This window comes from Rhipicephalus microplus, chromosome 9 (genome assembly GCF_043290135.1).
Source record: "Rhipicephalus microplus isolate Deutch F79 chromosome 9, USDA_Rmic, whole genome shotgun sequence".
NCBI lineage: Eukaryota > Metazoa > Arthropoda > Arachnida > Ixodida > Ixodidae > Rhipicephalus > Rhipicephalus microplus.
The window spans coordinates 9,876,041-9,897,556 of NC_134708.1; the positions used below are offsets into that span (position 1 = coordinate 9,876,041).

The 21,516-nt window shown below is 46.9% G+C and overlaps 2 protein-coding genes and 1 long non-coding RNA gene across 6 annotated transcripts in view; 1 reads left to right on the forward strand and 2 right to left on the reverse strand.

The window, feature by feature from the left end:
- LOC119163463 (phytanoyl-CoA dioxygenase, peroxisomal) overlaps positions 1-3,186 on the reverse strand; it is a 54,208-nt gene extending 51,022 nt beyond the window's left edge. For both annotated transcript variants that reach the window (XM_075873111.1, XM_075873110.1), the window contains exon 1: positions 2,616-3,186. The gene's annotated coding sequence lies outside the window, so the exon portion shown is untranslated. The remainder of the gene's footprint in view (positions 1-2,615) is intronic.
- LOC142771527 (uncharacterized) overlaps positions 1-21,516 on the forward strand; it is a 177,549-nt gene that overhangs the window by 28,300 nt on the left and 127,733 nt on the right. The gene's annotated exons all lie outside the window — the stretch shown is intronic.
- Positions 16,877-21,516, reverse strand: part of LOC119163464 (uncharacterized) — a 55,169-nt gene continuing 50,529 nt past the window's right edge. For all 3 annotated transcript variants that reach the window (XM_037415468.2, XM_075873109.1, XM_075873108.1), the window contains exon 6: positions 16,877-19,392. In XM_037415468.2, coding sequence (XP_037271365.2) covers positions 19,294-19,392 — 99 coding nt within the window. In that variant the 3' untranslated portion in view covers positions 16,877-19,293. The remainder of the gene's footprint in view (positions 19,393-21,516) is intronic.

A 21,516-nucleotide genomic window follows, 5' to 3' on the forward strand; every position in this document is an offset into this window, starting at 1 on the left:
GATACACCCTTCCCCACATTTTTCGCTCCTCCCCAGTTTTTTAATGGGCGAAGCTCCTCTTATTCGAACCTTGTCATGCGTCACGTGTAACCTAGAGAAGAGACGAGAAAAAAAAAAGAAGGCAGTATCTCCCGAACAGTATAATAGACGGCGCTGTCTCACAGGAGTACATACAAACTGCAGTTAACTAAGGATATTATAGATGACGCAGCACCGCTACTCTCCGATTGCCTGCTGCGTGGGCTGTGCCTGGGTACGCAGATAACGAGTGACTCTGTCTCCTGGATAGTCGCTGTACGTGGCGGATCGTTGGTGGGGCATGGACGAATCAGAACGGCGGGTGCGTTGAAGATGCTATCGCTCGGCTTCCTTGGCTCGCGTCTTCTCGGTGTTACCCGCGTGCCGCCTGCATTCTCGAACGTGATCGGACGCGTGGTCGCATGCACAGACGGACACATGGACGGACGGATGAATGGACAGACGGACGGACGGGCGCTTCGCCCCACTCTTCATCATTCACTCCGTGGATATGCCGTGATTTTTTTTAGTTGTGTGTGAATTAAAAATGCACTTGGCGTAGATTTTTTTTTATTCTACTAACCATTCGCCACTGTCTCGTTCCGCTGCCAGTAATAACGCCTATGCAGTAGAGTAATGATTATTTTCTGAATTCATGAATGAATTCATCTACACCATTCATGGTTCACCACTGACTAATGTTATGCAGCTTAAGTACTTAGGCTATACATTAACGTCTGACCTGAGATGGGATACACACATAGCTAACGTCACTGCGGCCGCACTGCGTAAACTTTTCTATCTAAAAAGACGACTCAGGATTGCACCAGCGCCCGCAAAACTCTTGGCTTATACCATGTTCGTAAGACCAGTATTAGGATATGCCAACGTAGTTTGGTTTCCTTATACGCTAAGTGGTATTAGTAAATTAGAGGCAGTACAACGCAAAGCCATACGGTTTGTACACAACAAGTTCAAACGTACAGATTCTCCCACTAACCTTCTGGCTTCTTCTGGCATTGAAAAACTAGCTACTAGGGCAAAAGAGGCACGCCTGAGGTTCTTGTACCAGTTGTTACATGGCCACTACAAGGTAGATGTGTCTAAGTACGTCACATTTTCACAGTCACGCCCTACTCGTCATAAGCACAAATACAGTCTGCAAGAATATTCCTCAAACAGTGACGTCTTTGGAAATTCGTTTTTCCCACTAACAATACGCGAATGGAATAAACTGAATGCAAATGCTACTAATGCCGACACATTATCCACATTCACCGCAGTGTTAGAAACCATGCGTAATCTACAGTAGTGCTTCAATGCTTCACATACCTTTGCTATTTTCCTCCTTTCTTTTTCTTTTTTGCACGGCGCACTGTAGCAGGCCAGAAGGTACTGGGTGAGGCTTATGTATGTCAGTTGGAATGTTATTGTTTGTTCTTCATGATTGTATACTACCTGCAATGTGCCCTCTGTAATGACTCCAACATTGGAGTCGACAGTATTGCAAATAAATAAATAAAATTTTGCCTAAACTTAACTTTGCCGGCGTCAAGAGCTCTGTTTGAATGATCGATCCCATATTCCCGAACACGGAGACAACCGGACCCACCAACATCTACTAAAATCAGTTGTTTCATGAACATTGCGAGGAAAAACGATTATCCATAACATCAAAAATGTTTTTGTGCGAAGCGAGTGTTACCAACATCGTTGAGACTAAGAGAAATTCTCACTATGGTTGTGGTCTCCTAGACAAAAACTTGAACCTAAGAAACTCGACAAGAGTGTGCGATGGAACGAAGAGTGATGAAATAACAGGCGTATCTAGCGCACAAGCATTACGGCGTCTTTGCAAAATCATTTGGAGCACTTGCTTATCAAACGTTCTCGAGAACGCCATTCAGCGTTAACGTGCGCATACACTATTCAGTAGTCACGTAGATCTGCAAACTGTCTATTTAACTTCAGTCGAAACGTCCGCCGAGGTGGATAAGTGTCGCTCGGCTACTCACCCTAATAACATCGGGGGTTCAATTTAGGCAGCGACGGCCACATTTTGATGGAAGTGAAATGGTAGAGGCCCACGTACTGTGTGATAACAGTACACGTTAAGGATGGCCAAAATTTCCAGACCCCTTCACTGCTGCATACCTCATAATTATATTGTGGTTTCGGGTCGTACAACCACGCTTGTTAATATTAAGGTGCTTAAGAAAGCGCAAGAGACCGCTTTGCGTGCGACTTTCATTGAAACACGAGTAGATCGGGAAAGAAGACCCAATCTTTTTTTCTCCCGGCACGATCTGTGACAAGGTTTCGAGAGATTATTACTGGCTGCCCCGCCGCGGTGGTCTAGTGGCTAAGGTACTCGGCTGCTGACCCGCAGGGCGCGGGTTCGAATCCCGGCTGCGGCGGCTGCATTTCCGATGGAGGCGGAAATGTTGTAGGCCCGTGTTCTCAGATTTGGGTGCACGTTAAAGAACCCCAGGTGGTCTAAATTTCCGGAGCCCTCCACTACGGCGTCTCTCATAATCATATAGTGGTTTTGGGATGTTAAACCCCACATATCAATCAGATTATTACTGGCTTCTCACCTGTACTTTCCCAAGTCCTCCTCCAGCGGATCCCACTTGACTCGACGAAACAAAGCCGATTTCTTTCACCACCACTGAGATTCACGTATTCCAGTGTTCATCGGCTTCGATGGCAGCTGCACCAGCTCCAATACTGGACGGTTTCAATGGTGGACTTCGCAGCGTCTCTGACAACGACCTCCTCTCTTTTCTTTCCCACGGACAAACAGACAGCTAGCGCTCTCGCCGCCTTCAGACGCTGCACATGCACTCTCGAGTTCGTCGGCCCTCCAATGGATGGAGTACCCCTTCTTATCTTCCGTCACAAAACAGTGCGTTGGAGAGCGCGAAGAGCCAGGCAGAAGAAAGCTGCTGTTTGACGACGCCAGGTTGAAAGCGAAAGCGCCAACCACCCTCCTCCCACCCGGCACAAGGAACTAGGGCGACCCAGTTACCTGAAGAGAGAGACCGATCCGCTTCCTAGGCTTCCCGTTTCAAAGGGCTCACGGCACTGGATGACGCATACTACTACGCGTACGTTTATGCGTGCAATGCGCGCGTGCAGTGCGTGCGTGTGTGTGTGACTGTTGCTGCAAGCTCCCGGCCAGCCGACGGCAGGATGTCTTCGGCGATATCCGCGTTGGCTCCGCCTCCTCGCCTCGTCACGAGGACCACTTCTCGCGACCCGCTCCTTTCCCAGAAGTAGCATGCATGCATGAGTGCGCGTCGCTCGGATTGCTTACGCCCTTGGAAGGCTCGTCGTGTTTAAGCTGACCGGACTGGGAAATGCGCGCGCAGATGTGACGGCCGCTTGCCTGGGGCACTGCTTGAGAGCGCACGCGGGGGTTTCGATCAAGACGCCGATTGTACGCTTGTTCGTTTTGTTTAATGCCAATGTCGCGTTCGGCTTCTTCAAACGACCTTCTGTAATGGCCTTAAATGGGTGCGATGATGTTGATGACAGACGATGATCAAAATAGATAGATAGATAGATAGATAGATAGATAGATAGATAGATAGATAGATAGATAGATAGATAGATAGATAGATAGATAGATAGATAGATAGATAGATAGTGTAGTTGCTCAATTGCCAATCGAATTTCTCGTAAACGTCCAAGTCATTTTAATGTCAGTGTCGAAGTGCGTGACAAATTGTGTCCAACTTGAAAAGCGAATCATCAGAGCCACCTCCGCCGCTTCGCTTGTTTGCGTTTGCTGCGGATGTTGAATTCACACGTTAAGTTGTACGTATGACAGTGCTCCATTTGTCTTCACAGACGGACTAGCGAAATCGCCCAGATTCGTCTCGCACTTCGGCTCTAAGGAGGGTTCTGCAAGCATTGCAACATCATGGCCGCTTGATGAAAGCGTATTCAGCGGCCACATCTACTTACACGACTGTGCAGTTCATTGCGTAGTCCACTTCCCCTCTCCTGCCATAGTGCCGTTGTCGCTATGACAGCAACATCTGTGGCAGTAATCGCACACTGCGATTTTTTATCCATTCTTAAAGAAAAAAAAGTAACTGCTTTCGTTGACGGTGGCGTCTAGAGTGGTGACTTGTTTCGTGCTCGGCACGGCACGCCGCGTGGTGGTTGAAATGGTCAAAGCAGAAGATTCTTTATTTTCCACCATTTCTTAATGTGCGGGTTGCTTCAGGAGGCCGGGGTGCCGTTTGCCGTAGTCGTATGCTGTGATCGTCACTTGGCGTGACGCTCAACCTGCATCATATTGAACGAGTGCTCTCGTGACGCCCTTTTAGCTACAGTGCGGAGCACATCAAGGGAAACGGTGGAGCATTTTAAGGGTCCTTACGACAGCATACGACCGGCCGGGCCCTTAAGGTGCGGTGATCCAATGTTCCATATTGCTGATGAGTTCTTGTTTTTTTCGGCATTTTCGACTTTCCGAAACTTATCCCAGTCGGTCCATTGAATCGCTTCAAGGACTCGTGCTGTCGTATGCAGTCGCCGCTGGGCGTAACGCAGGAAAAACAGTGTATAATATAAGAATAGAAAATAAGGAGGAATCAAACGCGAAATAGAAAGAGAGGGGGGAAATTGGAAGAAATGTAGAAAGAGCAAGAAAATTACAGAAATGAATAGAGAGAGGAAGAAATAAATAGAAAGGGCTGCCCAGCTCCGAACTTCTTTGTCTTGGCACCCCCAGTATGATGCTACCATATTTTTTTTTCCATTCCTGTTTGTAAGGGCTAGTGGATTATAGGGAAGTCATCACTGTATCCGCAAAGTGAATGATGCTAGAGGAGTTTGCTCGGAGATTAACGGGTAATTCGCGAATCCTCCGTATACACATTTCTATAGCGTCGTCTAAAGACGTGACGAGTTTGCTTGATGGTGCGCCCGCTTCCCTTCTGCTTCGCTCGCCCGCAGCTTCGTGTTTGCTTGATGGCGAGCCCTCTTCGCTCCGGCCTCCCAAGCTCTCACCGAAAAGTCTTGGCTGTGAGCCCGAGCTGCTGCTGCTTTGTGAGGCCCCCGCGCTGCTGCCTTGGTTTCTGGGGTAGTCAGGCTGCGGAGCGGTAACGAAGAGTGTTCACTGAGTGAGCTCACAGCGAAGAGAAAGCAAGCGCGCCGAATGCGAGAGCTGTATACAGGTGCGGACCTCTAGCTGTCACCTATCAAACTAGAGCACGTGGCGCCGAATGTGTAGTGTGGACGTCGCTTGCGTGACTCGCCGAAGGGGACGCTGCTGCGAGTACATTGGCTGCTTCCTGCGTGATTAGCTGGATGGATGGATATGGCTGTACCCTTTAGATCGGGCGGTGGCTAGTGCCACCAAGCCGTAATACTTAATGAACCAAAAACTAGATTTATTTTTTTTCCTTTTAAATAGTGAGGTTGAGGATTCGTACTTTGCACTGAAGGGTTTAATTTTTACTCATGCCTTGACTTTAGCAGCCTATCAGGTAACCTCCTTCTAGTTAATTCTACCCGCTTAAAGTCTATTTTGCCCTCCCTGTCCCTAGACCCCAGTGCTTTGAAGAACTCTGCGCCATCATCCTGAACTATTGGGTGAATCCCTTTACAGAACATTATCAAGTGTTCGGCACTTTCTTCTTCATCTCCACACGCACTGCATACCGTGTCTACCCCTTCGTATTTGGCCCGATATGTCTTGGTTCGCAGTACTCCCGTCCTGGCCTCAAACAGTAGAGAACTACCCCGAGTATTATCATAGATCCTTTCCTTGGCAATTTCCTGCTTAAAAGTTCGATAGATCTCTAGTGCGGACTTCTTAATCACGCCAATTCTCCACATGTCGATCTCAGCTTTCTTCACCTTCTTCTTAACCGATAATTCTTTTTGGTTTGGCCCCTTGTTGTTTTCTAAGTATTTACCAGTCAGTTTTCTGGTTCGCTTCCTCCATTTTGTATCGACATTCTTCATGTACAAGTAACTGAATACCTTCCTAGCCCAACGCTTCTCCCCCATTTCTCTCAATCGCTTCTCAAATTTTATCTTGCTGCTAGCTTCCCTGCCCTCAAATGATTTCCATCCCATATCACCTTGTACTCCCTGATTTGGTGTATTCCCGTGAGCTCCTAAGGCAACCCTACCTATTCCACGTTGCTTAATTTCTAATCTTGCTTGAACTTCTGATTTCATGCACAAGGCTGCATTGCCGAACGTCAGACCAGGAACCATGACCCCTTTCCATATTCCTCTCACAACATCGTACCTATTGTAATTCCACAGTGCCCTGTTTTTTATTACCGCTGCTTTCCTGTTACCTTTAGTCGTCACGTATGTTTCGTGTTCCCTTAGGTACTCGGCCCCATTGCTTATCCATACGCCCAGATATTTGCATTTATCTGTTATCTCTAGCGTGACCTCCTGTATTTTAAGCTCACTACCTTCATTGTCATTAAAAATCATGACTGCTGATTTTTCTTTTCTGAATCTGAAATCTAACCTATCTCCCTCATTACCACAGATGTCCACCAATCTCTGCAAATATTCCTTGTTGTCGGCCATTAGCACTATATCATCTGCGTACATCAATGCTGGTAGTGCCTGTTCAATGAGTTTTCCTTGTTTGACGAAAGAGAGGTTGAAGCCCAGTCCACTTTTCTCTAATTTGGCCTCTAATCCTTGTAGGTACATCATGAATAATAAGAGTGACAGAGGACACCCCTGCCTAAGCCCCCGTTTTACCTCTGCAGGTTTGGATACCTGTTTCCTACTTTATGACTACCTTGTTACCTTCATAGATATCCTTTAAAAGATTAGTGACTACATCTTCCACGCCTAGTGTGTCCAGCATTACCCACAATTCCTCTTGAACCACGCTATCGTACGCTCCCTTGATATCCAAAAATGCTAGCCACAGGGGCCTGTGTTCCTTTTCTGCTATTTCGATGCACTGCGTCAGCGAGAACAGATTGTCTTCCAGCCTCCTGTATTTCCGAAAAACCATTCTGCAGTTCCCCCAGCACCCCCTCATCCTCTATCCATGCCTGCAGTCTTTCCTTTATAATCTGCATCGCCAGCCTGTAGACCACTAATGTCACTGTTATAGGACGGTAGTTGTTTATGTCAGCTTTGTCCCCCTTTCCTTTATAGATCATGCTCATCCTGCTAAGTTTCCATCCATCGGGAACTTCTCCATCGATTATTATTTTGTTCACTGCCTCTCTCAAACCCTGCTTAGACTTCAGACCTAATGTATTTATCAGCATAATGGGAATGCCATCTGGGCCTGTTGATGTACTACTAGGACCCTTTTCTCAGCCCTTTCTTACTCTCGTTGTGAAAATGGAGCCATTGCGCCACTTGATTCATCCTTGTCTATTGTGGTGCATAAAGCACTTCTTTGTTGAAACTTCTCTGTCACCCTTGTTCTTACATATTCAATAGCTTCGTCCCCTTCTAGCCTAGCACCTTGGGCTGTAGTTATAAAACTCTGCTCTAGACTCGTCTCATTTCTTAGGGAGTTTAGATGGTTCCAAAATTTTGCAGCTGCCTTTCTATCTTTTTTATGTACTTCTGCCAACCACTGAGCTCCCTTTCTTCTTATCTTTTCATTGATCAGAAGGGATGCATCCCTTCTACAGCTTAGAAAGATTTCCCATTTTCTTTCAACAACATCTGCCGGTTCACCCCGCCGCTTAGCATGTCTGTGTTCCCTTGAGGCTTTCTGACGTTTTGCTATGACTCTCATGCTTCCTCATGCCACCAACTTTTGGGTTTGTGTCTTCTTTTCCGGGGTGACTTGTCACGGGCCTTAGCAAGCTCTAGCTCAAACAGTCTGATTAGATTCGTGTATGTCCACACTGTTTTATTATCCTCCGTGATTACTTTCTCAATTTGTTTGGTGGCTACTTCACTTTGCCTTTCTGAATGAAAATTTTCCTGTAGTTGCTCATCTTGTCTCCTTCCCACTTTCACTGCTCTTCCAAAACTTAGCTTGATACGTTTGTGATCACTACCCAGACTTCTGGAGCCACCTTCATCTATGTGCATTCCCCTGAGCTTATCATTCATCCTATGTGACATCAGTGCGCCGCTCAGCGAGAGCTGAGCGGCGCCTCTGGCGGTAGCAATCTGAACTAGTGTACACGCCGCCGACAACGGACAAGGTGCGAGCATAAGAAGGTTGACGAGCAAGCGCCTAAAAAATAGTGACCGCGAATATGAGTTTTATGTGGTAATTTTATCTTTCTTCCGTCTAAAGGCCCTTTTTCGTTTTTCATGCGCCTACAAAAAAGGTGGATGCTGTTCGTTTCGTATGTGCGATAGGAGGCCTAAGCGTTGGTTTTTACGCGAACCATATCGGTACAAGACAGAGGTCTTGCAGGATGCTTTGTCTTTTAGAGCTAAGTTTTTAGGCACTCGTTGCGTGCAGCTATAGTGAACTATTTGAGCGGCGTCGCCTAAGCCGTTGCAGGTGCCGTTGTCGTCGATGGCGTAACGGATGGAGAAGAAGAAATGATAAGACGCATAATATCTCACAGATGCGTAGGGGACACTTCGTTTATCCGCAGAGATATGAATAATGGCGTGGTGGGTGCTGTCCTACTTCACAAAAATAATGATATCAGCTATCTTGCGGAAGGCTAGACCTTTAAACACGGTTATCGTTGCACGTTAGGCATTTCGTAATCGTCTGTGATTGTTTTCTTCCTGTTGCGCCCACGCACGCACACACGCACGCGCACGCGCACACACGCACGCGCACACACGCACGCGCACACACGCACACACACACACACACACACACACACACACATATATATATATATATATATATATATATATATATATATAATCCTAGAATGACAAATATGAACGCCAATTCGGAAATATGTAGTTCTACAGTTATGTTTAAACATGGGGTGCACCACGAGAAAAAAATACTTGAGACCAGTTCCGTGTGTATAGCTACCCTAATGATGCGCAATTAATCGCAATACACGAGTGAATTCTGTTAGGACTTTAACAGTCACAAACTTTGTATACCTCGTGAAGCCACGGGCCACATGCGGCCTGCCGGGCCCGTGTTTGAGACCCATGTTCTATAGAGCATATATAACAATGAGGAAGTCTTTATGCAACAATAAAAACACGTGAGGAAGATTGAATTTCAATAAAGTTGTCTCCATCGCCATGCAGCGATACTAAAAACTTATGTCACAGTAAGATGATTTTTTGTAAAAATTGGACCACCTCCCTGAACCCTGATGGTATGCGAAGCAGCAGCCTTGCGCACGGCTGGCGTCACGGGTTGAAAGACACTAACGCAGGTGCTGTGGTGAGCGCTGGAAGATTTGTTTGAAGCGATGGCTGGCCTGTAGGTGACCAGGTCCTGTAGATGGCCAGGTCCTGTAGGTGACCCGTACAGACATGTTTCAATGCGTACGTTAGGCGTACGTCAGGATTATTGCGTGTGAACCGACGAGTCAGTGGTGTACCGAGCGGTGGTCGCGGCTGGTGTTGCGGGTCAACGGACGAGGCGGCATTCGCAGGCGCCGCGACGAGAGCGCGGCAGGTGAGAGAGAGGGATGTCAGCGTGCACTGCAAGAGGAGCGTGACGTCAGCACGCACCAGTGGCGTGACCTACTTGGCACCGCGCCAACACCTGCGGTGCGGGCCGCGTTTGTACGGACGGACAGCGTTACACAGGCTAGTCAGAGCAGCTTCGCATCTAATAAGTCGGAAGAGCCGGCTTGTAGGTTTAGTTGCACAGTGAATATTTCGCACAGTTTGCATGAAGGCGCACAAAATGAAAAATCACAGCGTATCCACGGAGTGGATGATGACTAGTGGAGCGAAGTGTCTGTCTGTCTGTCTGTCTGTCTGTCTGTCTGTCTGTCTGTCTGTCTGTCTGTCTGTCTGTCTGTCTGTCTGTCTGTCTGTCTGGCAATGAGAATGAGCCGCCGCGGCGCTCCGCGCCCGCCGCTACGCTTCGTCCATGCCTTACCACCGATCCAACACATACGACAATGATCCAGGAGACTGATAAGAGAGGCACTCGTTCCCCGCTGTTATGCCACAGACATGGTCCTCGTCCAGGAGCGCTTCTTCTCATGAGATCGAACGCTGTTCCGGCGAACTGTCTGCCCCCCTCCCAGTGCCACCTTCCACGCAGAAGTCGGCACCATGAAGTTCCGGGGGAAACCGTCGCCTCCTCCGCCGAGCCACCTCGCAGTTCCGGGTATGGTTGCGTCTCCTCCGCCGAGCCCCGCGAACTGGTCTGAGAGAAGAGACCAAAGACGTTATTTAAGGCCGTTCCGGCCCCATGTTTGAGTCGATTTTGCCCCAGCCGACTTCGTCGAGCTGGCCGGCTTTGTACGAACTGTGACCTGCCATAGTAAACGTTCCTACGTGTTGCTGTTTTCAAAACGATTGCCTCCCTATTCCTCCTCTGGGCAAAGGCTTCAGCGAAGTCCGTTCGACTGCTCACCGCTTTCGGCTACCGCTACCATCGCAGCACAGCGAATTCCTAACAGTGGTGGCAGCGGTGGGATGCCATCAACCCACATTCATAACACCGCGCACACAGGCGGCGACGAGCGTGAGCCTCTGCGGCTCTCCGCGCCCGCCGCTCCGCTTCCGGATGATAGCGCATCCAACCGGGTGACGGCGCAATCATCCAGCGTTCAACCCGTGGTAAATGGCATATTCGGCGGCACGGGGCGCGTTCAGGTCAAACGACGCTGCGTTTCGGTGGCAGGGGAATTCCGGCCGCTGTGAAAAGAGGACGCTTCAGTGTGATCTAGTGGTTATAGCGGTGATTAGAGCGTCGGCTGTCGAAAAACTGATCTGTGGAGGGTGCGTTGGTACTCATGCATGTGGCATCGAGATTCTAGCGTTATCACGGACGCCTGCGAGAACTTTCGAAAAAACGTCACTATTCGATTGATGCGCGTAATTTTCGGAAAATTATCTCAAACAATCGTGAAGCATCTCAAGCATTGCGGCGTGGTCTGCGTCGAGCATTGCTGACAGCATTTTGTGGATGTAACGTGAGCACGTCAAAATAACCCACTGAACACGTGTGGTAATCTCGACATTGGACAAAGGGCGCCTATCTTGGCTTGAGAATGAAAAGCAGATGTGCGACTGCGCCGTTACAGGCTCAACTGAAGCAGGAAGCTGTCGGAGGTCGCTGTGGCAACTAGAGCGAACGAGGAAGTGAAAAAGAAAGGCCGTAAACTATGCACGCGCCGTTAAGTTCGCTTCAAGTGACGCCTGGTGTCTTGCTGTGTGCACACCTTGAATGTCGACGCTATTGTGGCGTCGTCGCGTAAGACGAGAACAAAAGAAGCGATTTCTGCTCGCGCGAAAACAGCGGGCGAATAGGGTTGCGAGAAGCAAACAGACGCGGCACGTTGTCGTGCGAGGGACGAGGAAAGACCCCTGCGTTTCGTAAACAGAGCCCGTCGAGCGTTTTGTTTGCACTGTGAAGAACGTTATGAGACAACGAAGGAAAAAAAAAAAGACCTGAAATGAGTGACGCAAGAGAAGGTTGTCCAACTGTCGTAAGCGGCTAAGCGAAATCGTCGCTGCTCCCTCATTCATGTAACACGTTCCGTTAATCGTGTTCCATTATTTTCACCGAATATTTGGCTATTCTTTCCTTACTTTTGTGATTGGATGCGCCACTTTATACCTCTTTGCTCGTGCTTGTGCGTATTCCTTGGCTTTTGTAAAAAAGTATTTTGACCTGCTAACAATTCCAGAAATATTTGAAAGTAGAAGCTCATTTTGTCCGAGCTGCAACGCATTGACGTAGCCAGAATTTCTAGCTTTTTTTCTTGTGAGGAGGAGAGAGGGGGCGTGCTCAACCACCTTTATGCATGTTCATGCGTTCGTTTTTGTGCGTGCGTGTATGTATTGTTACGAAACGAAAATTCACAAGTTCCCTTGTGCATTCACCTAAGACGACTCGAAAACTAATGCGATCTTATTTTTCTTCCCATTATATAGACGTGTAAGAGAGCAGGAATCGCCAACTGCCGCATCACTTGCCACTTCCGAGCGCTGTCTTTTTCTTTTGCTGAAGTCGCGCGCTCTTAGGTTTTGGTTGCTACCCATGAGAGGGCGCTTCAACAGCGTCGTGAGGCGTTACGTCACATGACGTCATCAATCATCACGTTATGATTGTTTGCATCATTCGCTACTGACGCCGCGGAACGGTTGTTGGTGGCGGTCGAACTTCCCGTTTGATGAAGCGTCTAAGACTCTCGCGTTGAAAAACAAAAAAAAAATGGCAACGTAAAAAACCACAGTGGGGCATCGAACCAGCGACGTCTCGCTCCCAAGCGCGCGACACAAACTACTTAGTCACACAACGTACGTTGTTCAGCTGGATAACGGCGAGCCATTAGGCGTCAGCGTAGCTTATGCAGCAGCATAGCTTATGGCTTGGAGTTGCGGATACGCTGACGCAGGCATGCCCAGCGATTGCTGAATTTCTTCTCTGACGATGTCTGCCATTGAAGAAACTTGGGGCTTCGCGCACTACGGCTCTTATGGTTTCACGCAGGTCATCAAAGCAGAGTGGCTGGATCTCTGCACAGCCTGGCGTCGAGCGGCGGTTGAATTTTCGTGTGCTCATTTCAAGGGTCGTTGCTTCTGAGACGAATTCTTGGACGCTCTTCGGAGGGTTCCGCATCAGTCCCGCAAAAAGCTCCTGCTTAACTCCTCGCACGAGGAGGCGGACTTTCTTGTCCTCGGGCATTTCGGGGTCGGCGTGACGGAAGAGTTTGGTCCTCTCTTCCGTGAAGAGCGCCACGTTTTCGTTTGGAAGGTGTATGCGGGTTTCTAGGAGAGTTTCAGCCTTCTCCTTGCGGACCACACTTGTAAAAGTGCCAAGGAACCTGGCCCGAAAAACTTCCCACGTCTTGAGGTCTGATTCTCGAACCAGGTCCGAGCAGCGTCTTCTAAAGTGAAATAGACATGCCGAAGCTTGTCGCCGTTGGTCCAGTTTGCACTCAACGTAGTGTAACGGGGTGATAACAAAACTTGAGGAAAGGAACGTGGCAACACACACCATCTACCGTTGGCCGTGTTCAGATCCCAGCAATTTCAGCGTGTTTTCGGCATCAGTAGCGTGCGTTGGGCGCGAGTGCTCTAAAGGTCGTCTCCGCACGACCCGCGCGTTGATATGCGCACGTGCCTCCACATGGCGTGGTCAAAGCGCGTAAAGATGTTCTCTGGCGCGGTCACTCATTTGTGCGCACGCTCATTTCGGGACTTGGGCGTTTTGTACCTCTTGGGCTGCCACCGCAAGTTTGCTTTCAGTGGTTAAAAAGAGCACGAGGGTCTCTTATAGCTCGTGGCCGCGGCCGTGTTTACGAAAAGAGTGCGCTGCTCGTACTCGAAGAAGTAAGAATTGTGACAGTTGTTCGCGCTCATCCTACTTGTGCGTTTGTTCCGTGCGTCTTTCTTTCTGTCTGAGCGGCGTGCTTTAGGTGTCAAGCTGTGACTGTGACAGTTGTTTGTCCACGCTCGTCTCGTGTATGCACAATTCGTGCGTGTTTTGTGCTTCAGGTGCGCGCTGCAAGTTTCGAGCTGCTTGCCGTGTGACGTTCCAATTTGTTGCCTTCGCTCTTGGGGCTAAACAATGCACAATAAATGCCCAACTACTTCTGCGAAGACGCGTTTCACTTTCGGGTTATACCAATTCCTAAAAAAAAAGGTGTCAGACAAGCTTCTTTTTAGTGGCGAAACTCTTTATAACAGCAACCGTTCGTCCCCCGTAGTATGCAACAAGTATAACATTTTGACCTCCAAGGTGGTGCCGGTGAAAGACTACTTCTGTGCGTTCTTGAACAATAAAAAATAGTTTCAATGTACATGTCAATGGCTGCTAATGGGGAATGAGAGACAGGAGCATTCGGCTTTTAGTCCATGAGCACGCTGCTATCCCCATTATCAGCCATTGGCATGTACATTGAGCACTATATGACAAGAAAGGGTTGATACGTTATACTCGCTGGGTGTAACCTCTTTAGCTTTAGAAAGTTTAGCGAGCGTTGAGCCGCAGTGCCATGAATACAATGAACTTGTATATACCACGAATGAACTCGAGGTGGTTAAAAATGGGAAGTAGATACGAAGCGCAAGCAGTAAGAAAGTAAAAGCCGAATTCTCCGCCTCTCATTTCCCATTAACAGCCATTGGCATGTACACTGAGCCCTATCTGACTGAAAAAATGTTCCGCCATATCCACGAAGTGAATGATGATGAGTGGGCGAAGCTCTGGAGGAAAACCTGGTAAACCATGAATCTTCTGTACATTTTGCCTACTCGATTTTATTACAATGCTCCCCCTAGCGTACGTCGCCGCACTAAATCAAACGATTGCCTTCCACCAATGACACGTGCCATATGTGACATCATTCCTATTTTATAACATCTCGCATCTTTTATCATCAACTACAAGTACCGCCGTCTAGTTTACAACATCTTGCACCTTTTCATCATCAGCTACAAGTCCCGCCATCTAGTGAGCACTGAAAGAACTAAACGAGAGGTGGCTACATGCAGGAGACGGAGCCGCCATCTAGTGAACACTGCAAGAACTAAACGAGAAGAGGCGACACGGTACCGCCATCTAGTGAACACTGCAAGAACTAAACTAGAGGTGGCTACATACAGGCTACAGGGGACGCACAGCCCACGCCCTAAGGAGCTTCGCCCCTAAAAGTTTGCTACGTCATACTCGCTGGGCGTAACCTCCTTAGTTTTCCAAAGGTTTAGCGAGCGTTCGGCCGCAGTGGCATGAATACAGTGAACTAGTATATACCATGAACTCGAGGTGGTTAAAGGTGGGAAGTGGACCCGAAGCGCAAGCCATTAGAAAGTGTGCGTGTGCATCCTCTCGTTTAATCCTTGGAATGTCCGCTGGATGGTGGTGCTTCTATATGGGGAATATATGATGAAAAGATGCGAGATGGTGGTACTTGGAGTGTTGAATAGATGAACGAACGGACACATAGACAGATGCATGGATGGACGCATGAACGGACGCAGGGGTGGCTGCATGGACGAACGCAGGGACGGACGCACGAACAGACGCACGCACGGACGGGCTGATGGACGCATGGACGGACGGAAGCAAGAACGAATGGACGGACGAATTCTTCGCCCCACTATCCATCATTCACTCCGTGGATATGCTGCCATTTGTTTTTTTGGGGGGGGGGGGGGGGTTGAATCTCCCTTTGGGCCGCACCAGCACTACACTTCATCTTCAGGCTTTATGACTTGAACGAATAAGCAAGCTTCCTGTTTCAGGTTTGTAGTGACTACAGAAGACGGCAAATATACAGATATGTTGTTTCATCTCGGCAGCGACGGAGTTGAAATGAGAGAGGTTTAGCTCTGCCGTCTTCTGAAAGCGCCAGCCAAGGTGGCTCAGTGCCAATATGACATGCTGCTGGTGAGCACAAAGTCGTAGTCTAACGCCGGTCGTGACTGGTGCATAATCTTATGTGGACTGAATGAATAAATGGCTTGGCTGTTGATAGTTGCCTCTAAAACTGCATACATTGAACAGCTGCTGGCCTGACTACATTCTTCTTGCACGTAGATGCGGTACCTCCAAGTTAAGTCGTCCGCTTTGGTGGTGTTGTGGTTACGGTGGTGACCTGAAGGTGGTGGTGTCGATCCCGACTGCGGCGATCTTTCGATGGAATCGAAATGTGGCTAATACTGCAGGCCAGTGTGATGTGCTGTGTCAGCGCACGTGGAATAGTCGACGTTTCCGAAGCCCTCCACTGCGGCGTGTTTCATTATCATGTCGTGGTCTCGGCACGTAAATCCGCAGATGTTATTATTATATTATTATTATTATTATTGAAGTTCATTACGAGCCCGACATGCCATAGTTTAAACTTTTTATTAGCTTCAAGTGCACCTACGGTTTATACTCGTTGTTTCCAGAGTAATTATTGGCGATCTTGCATTTTCCAGAATGTATAGAGTACTATTTGCGTACACAGTATGAATAATACGACCGCAAATCGTTTCGCAGTACGGGCATCGAACATGTTAAAAAGGTGCTTTGCAGGTTGGTGCGTCTTGTGACAGCTCGATAAATTTGTACAATGGTCAATAACTCCAAAAAAAATATCACTGGACAGGAATAAAACATTGCACGCGTGACACTGATGAAGCGTATACATGTGGTTTAGTGAACCTTTTCTCACTCGAAGACCTCACGCGTTAAAGAATAGAATAGACGAAAATTTCAAGAGCAGTTTTGATGGCTGAACATATTGTTAACAAAGGTGGCCTTGAGATTTACGAAAAGATAACATGAAAACTTTGTAAATGTGGCCACTCATGTTTGTTTTCTTAAAACGACCCTATCAGCGGACGTGCTTTCGCGTGGTCATTGTGTGGCACCGTATTGGTGGGCACCCGCGACAAATTTTTTATGCTTTCTTCGAAAATCAATTCTCGTTTTTTTTATTACCCACCTCGTTTTCATTAATTTACTCTGGAAATGACGCAATGCCTACTGATGCAGGAGATGGTCTTTATATAAAGAAACGTCGTTTATCAGAAATCAGTGGAGTCTATGTAGAAACATTTTCTTGCTTCAGTCGTGAGTAGGGGTTTATTTGTCGACAGGTGGTCATTATCTTTCTATATCATAACCAAATCAAGAAAAAGAGGAAGGAAACATGCATTTTCGTAAAAAGAGTACAAAAATAACTTACCGTAGATCCAATAGTAGGATTCCACCAAGGCTCGCTAACTCCGGGACCACAGCCAAAGTGTTAAGGACAAGAATGCACTCGTAGAGTATGTAGATAGAAAGCTTTAATATTCGACACATATATTATTATCAATATTTTTAAGATACACAACTCATTAAGATACATCGTTCTCTGTAACCACCTCCATATTTTGTTTCGCCTTATCAGTAGACACGTATGAAAAGGACGAAGTTCCAAGGAAGGCACAGGGACCACTTTCCTGATGAACGATGTTTCATCGTATGGGCTCAATCAAAGGGAGAAGTCATACATTCACACTGAATGGCTATTCGTTCCCCCAGTACGTTGCGTACAACCTGAGCTTTTGCCAAATGAGCGTTTAACTCTGTTACTTCCGTCTGAAGCAAGTGCTGTTGGCAATGCCAACATGCACGCGAATATTAAACACCGGAAGCATTGTGACGTAAGCAACGCGCGCATCTGGCGTAAAAGAGCACGGCGCCAAACATGTCACCCTTCGTGTCATTCTTATCGTTATCGTCGCTGTGTATACGGACTTAACTTTTCAGACAGTGGTTTCCGAAGAAACACTGTCATAACTTCCTGAAGCAATGTTTGATGAATTCTTACGAAAGTTGTCGAAGGAGGCGGGAGAAAGCTGAATATCCCGCGTCACTTAACGCTCCAGAAATTTTATCGCCACTCCACTGGATCGCTCGTTGTTTGGACTACGGTTCAAATCATACTTCCTGCGTTAACTTAGGGGAATTTCTAAGTGCTTATTCGGTAACGAAAACAAAAATAGACAGAGACAACAAAAACGCTGACTTGCTGCGCCAGCTCCAGTAAATTCGGGCGAAAAATTCGCTGCAACCCGTAATGCTATCATTGTCTGTGCGAGACACTCCTTATGCCGGCAATTGGCAATTACAGCAATTCTTTTCAAAGGCATTCGTTGCACTTCTAGCCTTTTGTCCCCGTGACCTTCTTGCAGTATGTGTGCCGGGTGGGAAGGACCATGTGTCGGGCTCTACTATGTTCTAGCTTGCTTTCAGTCGAACACTGCGTAATACAAAGAGTCCCATGCTTACCATTCTTAAATACTGTACACTTTCTGCCATCAGTGTTCACACGGAAATCGACGGACCACGTCATCTGCGAATGTAGTTCATGTCCGAGGCTTGCATAGTAAAACAATTCACTTCTCCGCTCGACGTGGCTTAACAGTTGAGCAGTAAATACTAGAGCCTCAGCATGGTTAATTGAGTTCACGCACACACAAACCAGTTGCAAGGCAGCATTAGAAAATGCTGAAAAGTGTCCCATAGTTGACAGTGTGGTATACGTATGTAGACACGGCCGTGGGCGCTACGTCGTCAACACATGCCCTACGAGCGCACATATGCCGCGTAGCCACATGTAGACATATGTCGTCGGAACATGTGCCATGTAGTTGGTGCCGTGTACCACGCTGTCGGCACCATGTACTACGTAGTTGACACCCTGCGTTGGGACAGGCTTTTTTGCTTTTGTCTGTGTAGCGTGAAATGAAGATACAGTTCATTCCAATTCACGCCATTCGCTACACATGCCTGATAGAAAGAAACATGATGGGCATTTGTAGGAATGTCAAAGGCAGGAAATGCATAGTGATGTTGCCTTTTTTTTTCGCCTGAAGTGGGAAAAAGTAAAGCCTCGTACATCTCCAGGAAAGTCGCCATTGGCAAACCTTAAGTCTACCTGTGTTTCTCAATTACTTTTATCTGCATAGGATAATTCGTGAGGGAAGATATATGGATGTGAGAGAGACCGAGAATCCGGTAAGATGGCACTGGCGCGAACATAGAGCCACAGCAGATACAATAGTAGCATAGGACACTTAACTTATAAATAACATAAAGCCCAGATTTCAATTCACATTTGCACGTGCAGTATGCCCATAAATGCTTTTTGCTAGGCCACAGTATAGTCTATCTGGCGAAATTTAGCTGCATCTACAGTAAAAAAAATGCATATCCATTGATATCAAAGCTAAGTTCTGATGTTTTACGTGCAGAAACGATAATATCATAAGCATGCACACAGCGGAGTGTCTGTAAATTACAGTTGAGCGTCTTAGAAAAGTGTACTTAAGTCTAAGCAAAACACAAGTTTTTTTTATATCATCGTAATGCAGCCTCTAGGGCCGGGAAAGGCTTTTGTTAGATTGCACCTATACATCGTTCTTTTGCGTGTGTTCTCATAAGGGCACGCAACGTGGCATCTCCCTGGCACCAGAACAGGATTCACGGTCTTCTCGGAATAAAATTCTTTTTTTTGCTGTTTGCTCAAGAAAACGAATGATAACATTCGGTGCCAACCAGTCGTCTCTATGAATTACGCAACACCACTTTGGTGCGGCACCTAAGAGAGGCTCCAGTAAGAAGTTTCGCGATGCATTGAACCGGTAGGCATCCCTGAAAAATGGCCCTGTTGAACCGAGTCCCACCCGTGGAGTGTAGGCTTAGGTGACGGTTACCCCCAGGATTATGCCAAGGATTACGCCTATCGTCACTACCGCCAGGATGATCCAGAGTACGATGAGGTGACCCTTGCAACACACCTATGAAAGAGAGAAAACGACGTTGTGTTATTAAGGCGAAAGACTTCAATGCCTCATCACACACACAAGCCATCGTAACAGGTCACGAAACTTTATTTAGCACTTGAACATGGAGCTTTCACACGGAACAGATCTCAAAATAATTAATCGGTCAATGATGTGCCAGAAACAAGCATAGACATGCATTCATGCGAGGAGTAAGCCTTAATTTAAAATATATGACACTATTTATGCCCCGAAACACGTTTACTTACATCATAGTTTCCTAAATATACACTAGAGGGAACTCTGGCTCTAGTGTCTATGGGAGCTGCAACGCATAGCACTTCAGTGAGCGTGGGAATTATGGGTATGACATGGAGTTGCCTACTCTTTGTACTTTACGTTCGTTCTGGCTTCGCTTGGCTTGAAGTTGCTTTGTCACGAAACAACAATCGGCAAATGTGTGGCAGTTACACTTCACCACCTTAAACTTCAAATGAGGTTTAACCTTAAACCTTAAACCACCTTAAACTTCAAATGTTTATCACTTCAAATGAGGTCATGAAGGGAAAAAAATGTTTGTTGTGTTATTCAAAACAACACCAAAATACAGCAATAAACGAAGCCGCAAGTGCGTTCACCGCCCGCAAGCACGAAGACTAGGCAAATTCATGCCATAGCGAAAATACCCATGGTCCCTGAACGATTGCAGCGCCACAGTCCTCTCTAGGTAATTTTAGGAAACTCTATGACTTCCATGACAGAGTTAATGCATTGAAAAAAAAAAACTCATTGGTAATTCGATTTTGCTCGCGTTTTTTTTTTGTTGCTAGTCGGGACTCCTTGAACATTGATTCTCACCTGCGCGAAAATTCTCACCTGCTTCGAAACGCAGTGTGATCACTTTGTGTTGACTTTTGCGAGGCCCAATCAAAATCAGCGGATCGCAGTTGCAATTAAGCATTGTGGTTACCGATGCATAAGTATTATCAGGAGTTCTATGGGGGATACAGGGTTGTGCCGGGACCAAGGCAACAATTCAAATCAACTGTAAGTTCGTTTGAATTGACAGATGAGGTTTTTCTGAATTTGTATACATGTATGTTAGAACACTATAGCTAACATATAACTAATCTCCACATACTCAGTCTCAGTACAACAGTACAAGTACTCAATAGGAGAGTTCAATAAGCAAAGAAGTTCGCCTTGGGTTGCGTCTTCACCCTTTGAATCAGCATGAACTGAGTGGTCCAATAGTATTTCTTGGCAAGGGTATTTTCTTCTTTAGTGTATCGGCACTGAATATCCATCACAAATAGTTTTCAACTGGTCTACTAAGCATTTGTTTTGCCAGTATTGCAGATTAGTTCTGTGGCATCCCACAAGGTGACATAAGGGTTGTGATAGGAATGATTGACGACCACGAGCTGTAGAACAAAGCCACAATTGAATCCAACCGAATTTCCCTGAAAGTCTGACTGCTACAGTTGAAGAAAAGTTTGTCATGGTGCGGGAATAGAATGCGAGACCAACGCCTTTCCGACGTGGCCTCTCTACCAGTTCAGCTAACCATGGGCGCTAGCAACCGGCAATGCCAAGGTGAACCACTGAACAACCACAACAGTTCCGCAAAAATAGTGTGCGATATTCTGTACCAATGTGCTTTGAGTTGTTCATTAATTCACTCAAACGTCTGTGGGGTGACTCCAGCCCGACACTAAAACACATACCAGAAAACTAGTGAAGGAATGAAGTGGAAATCTTTTAAGGCTCTATTTTCTTTGTCAGACACAATATTATTGATAACTAATAGACAACACCGCCAAGGAACGTATAGGGGATGTTATTAGCAATAAATGTATTGTAACCGCAACGTAAATGTGCAAAAGGAAAGTGAATGAAAATATAAGTTGTCGCGGGCAGGGGCCAAAACTGTTCGTAAATTGGCCGTAAAAGACGCGGCTCCCCAAACTGGACCTGAGGAGCCAATTGCTTATACGAGCTTAAGTTCAGAGTAACCGCAATAACCAGCAAGTCCCTGTATGAAGGGCTCCACACACAGCAACCAGAGAGCCTTACGTTTAAATAAACACAAGAGAGAACTATCGAGTTATAGTGTTCTCTCTCTTGCATGCACTGCCA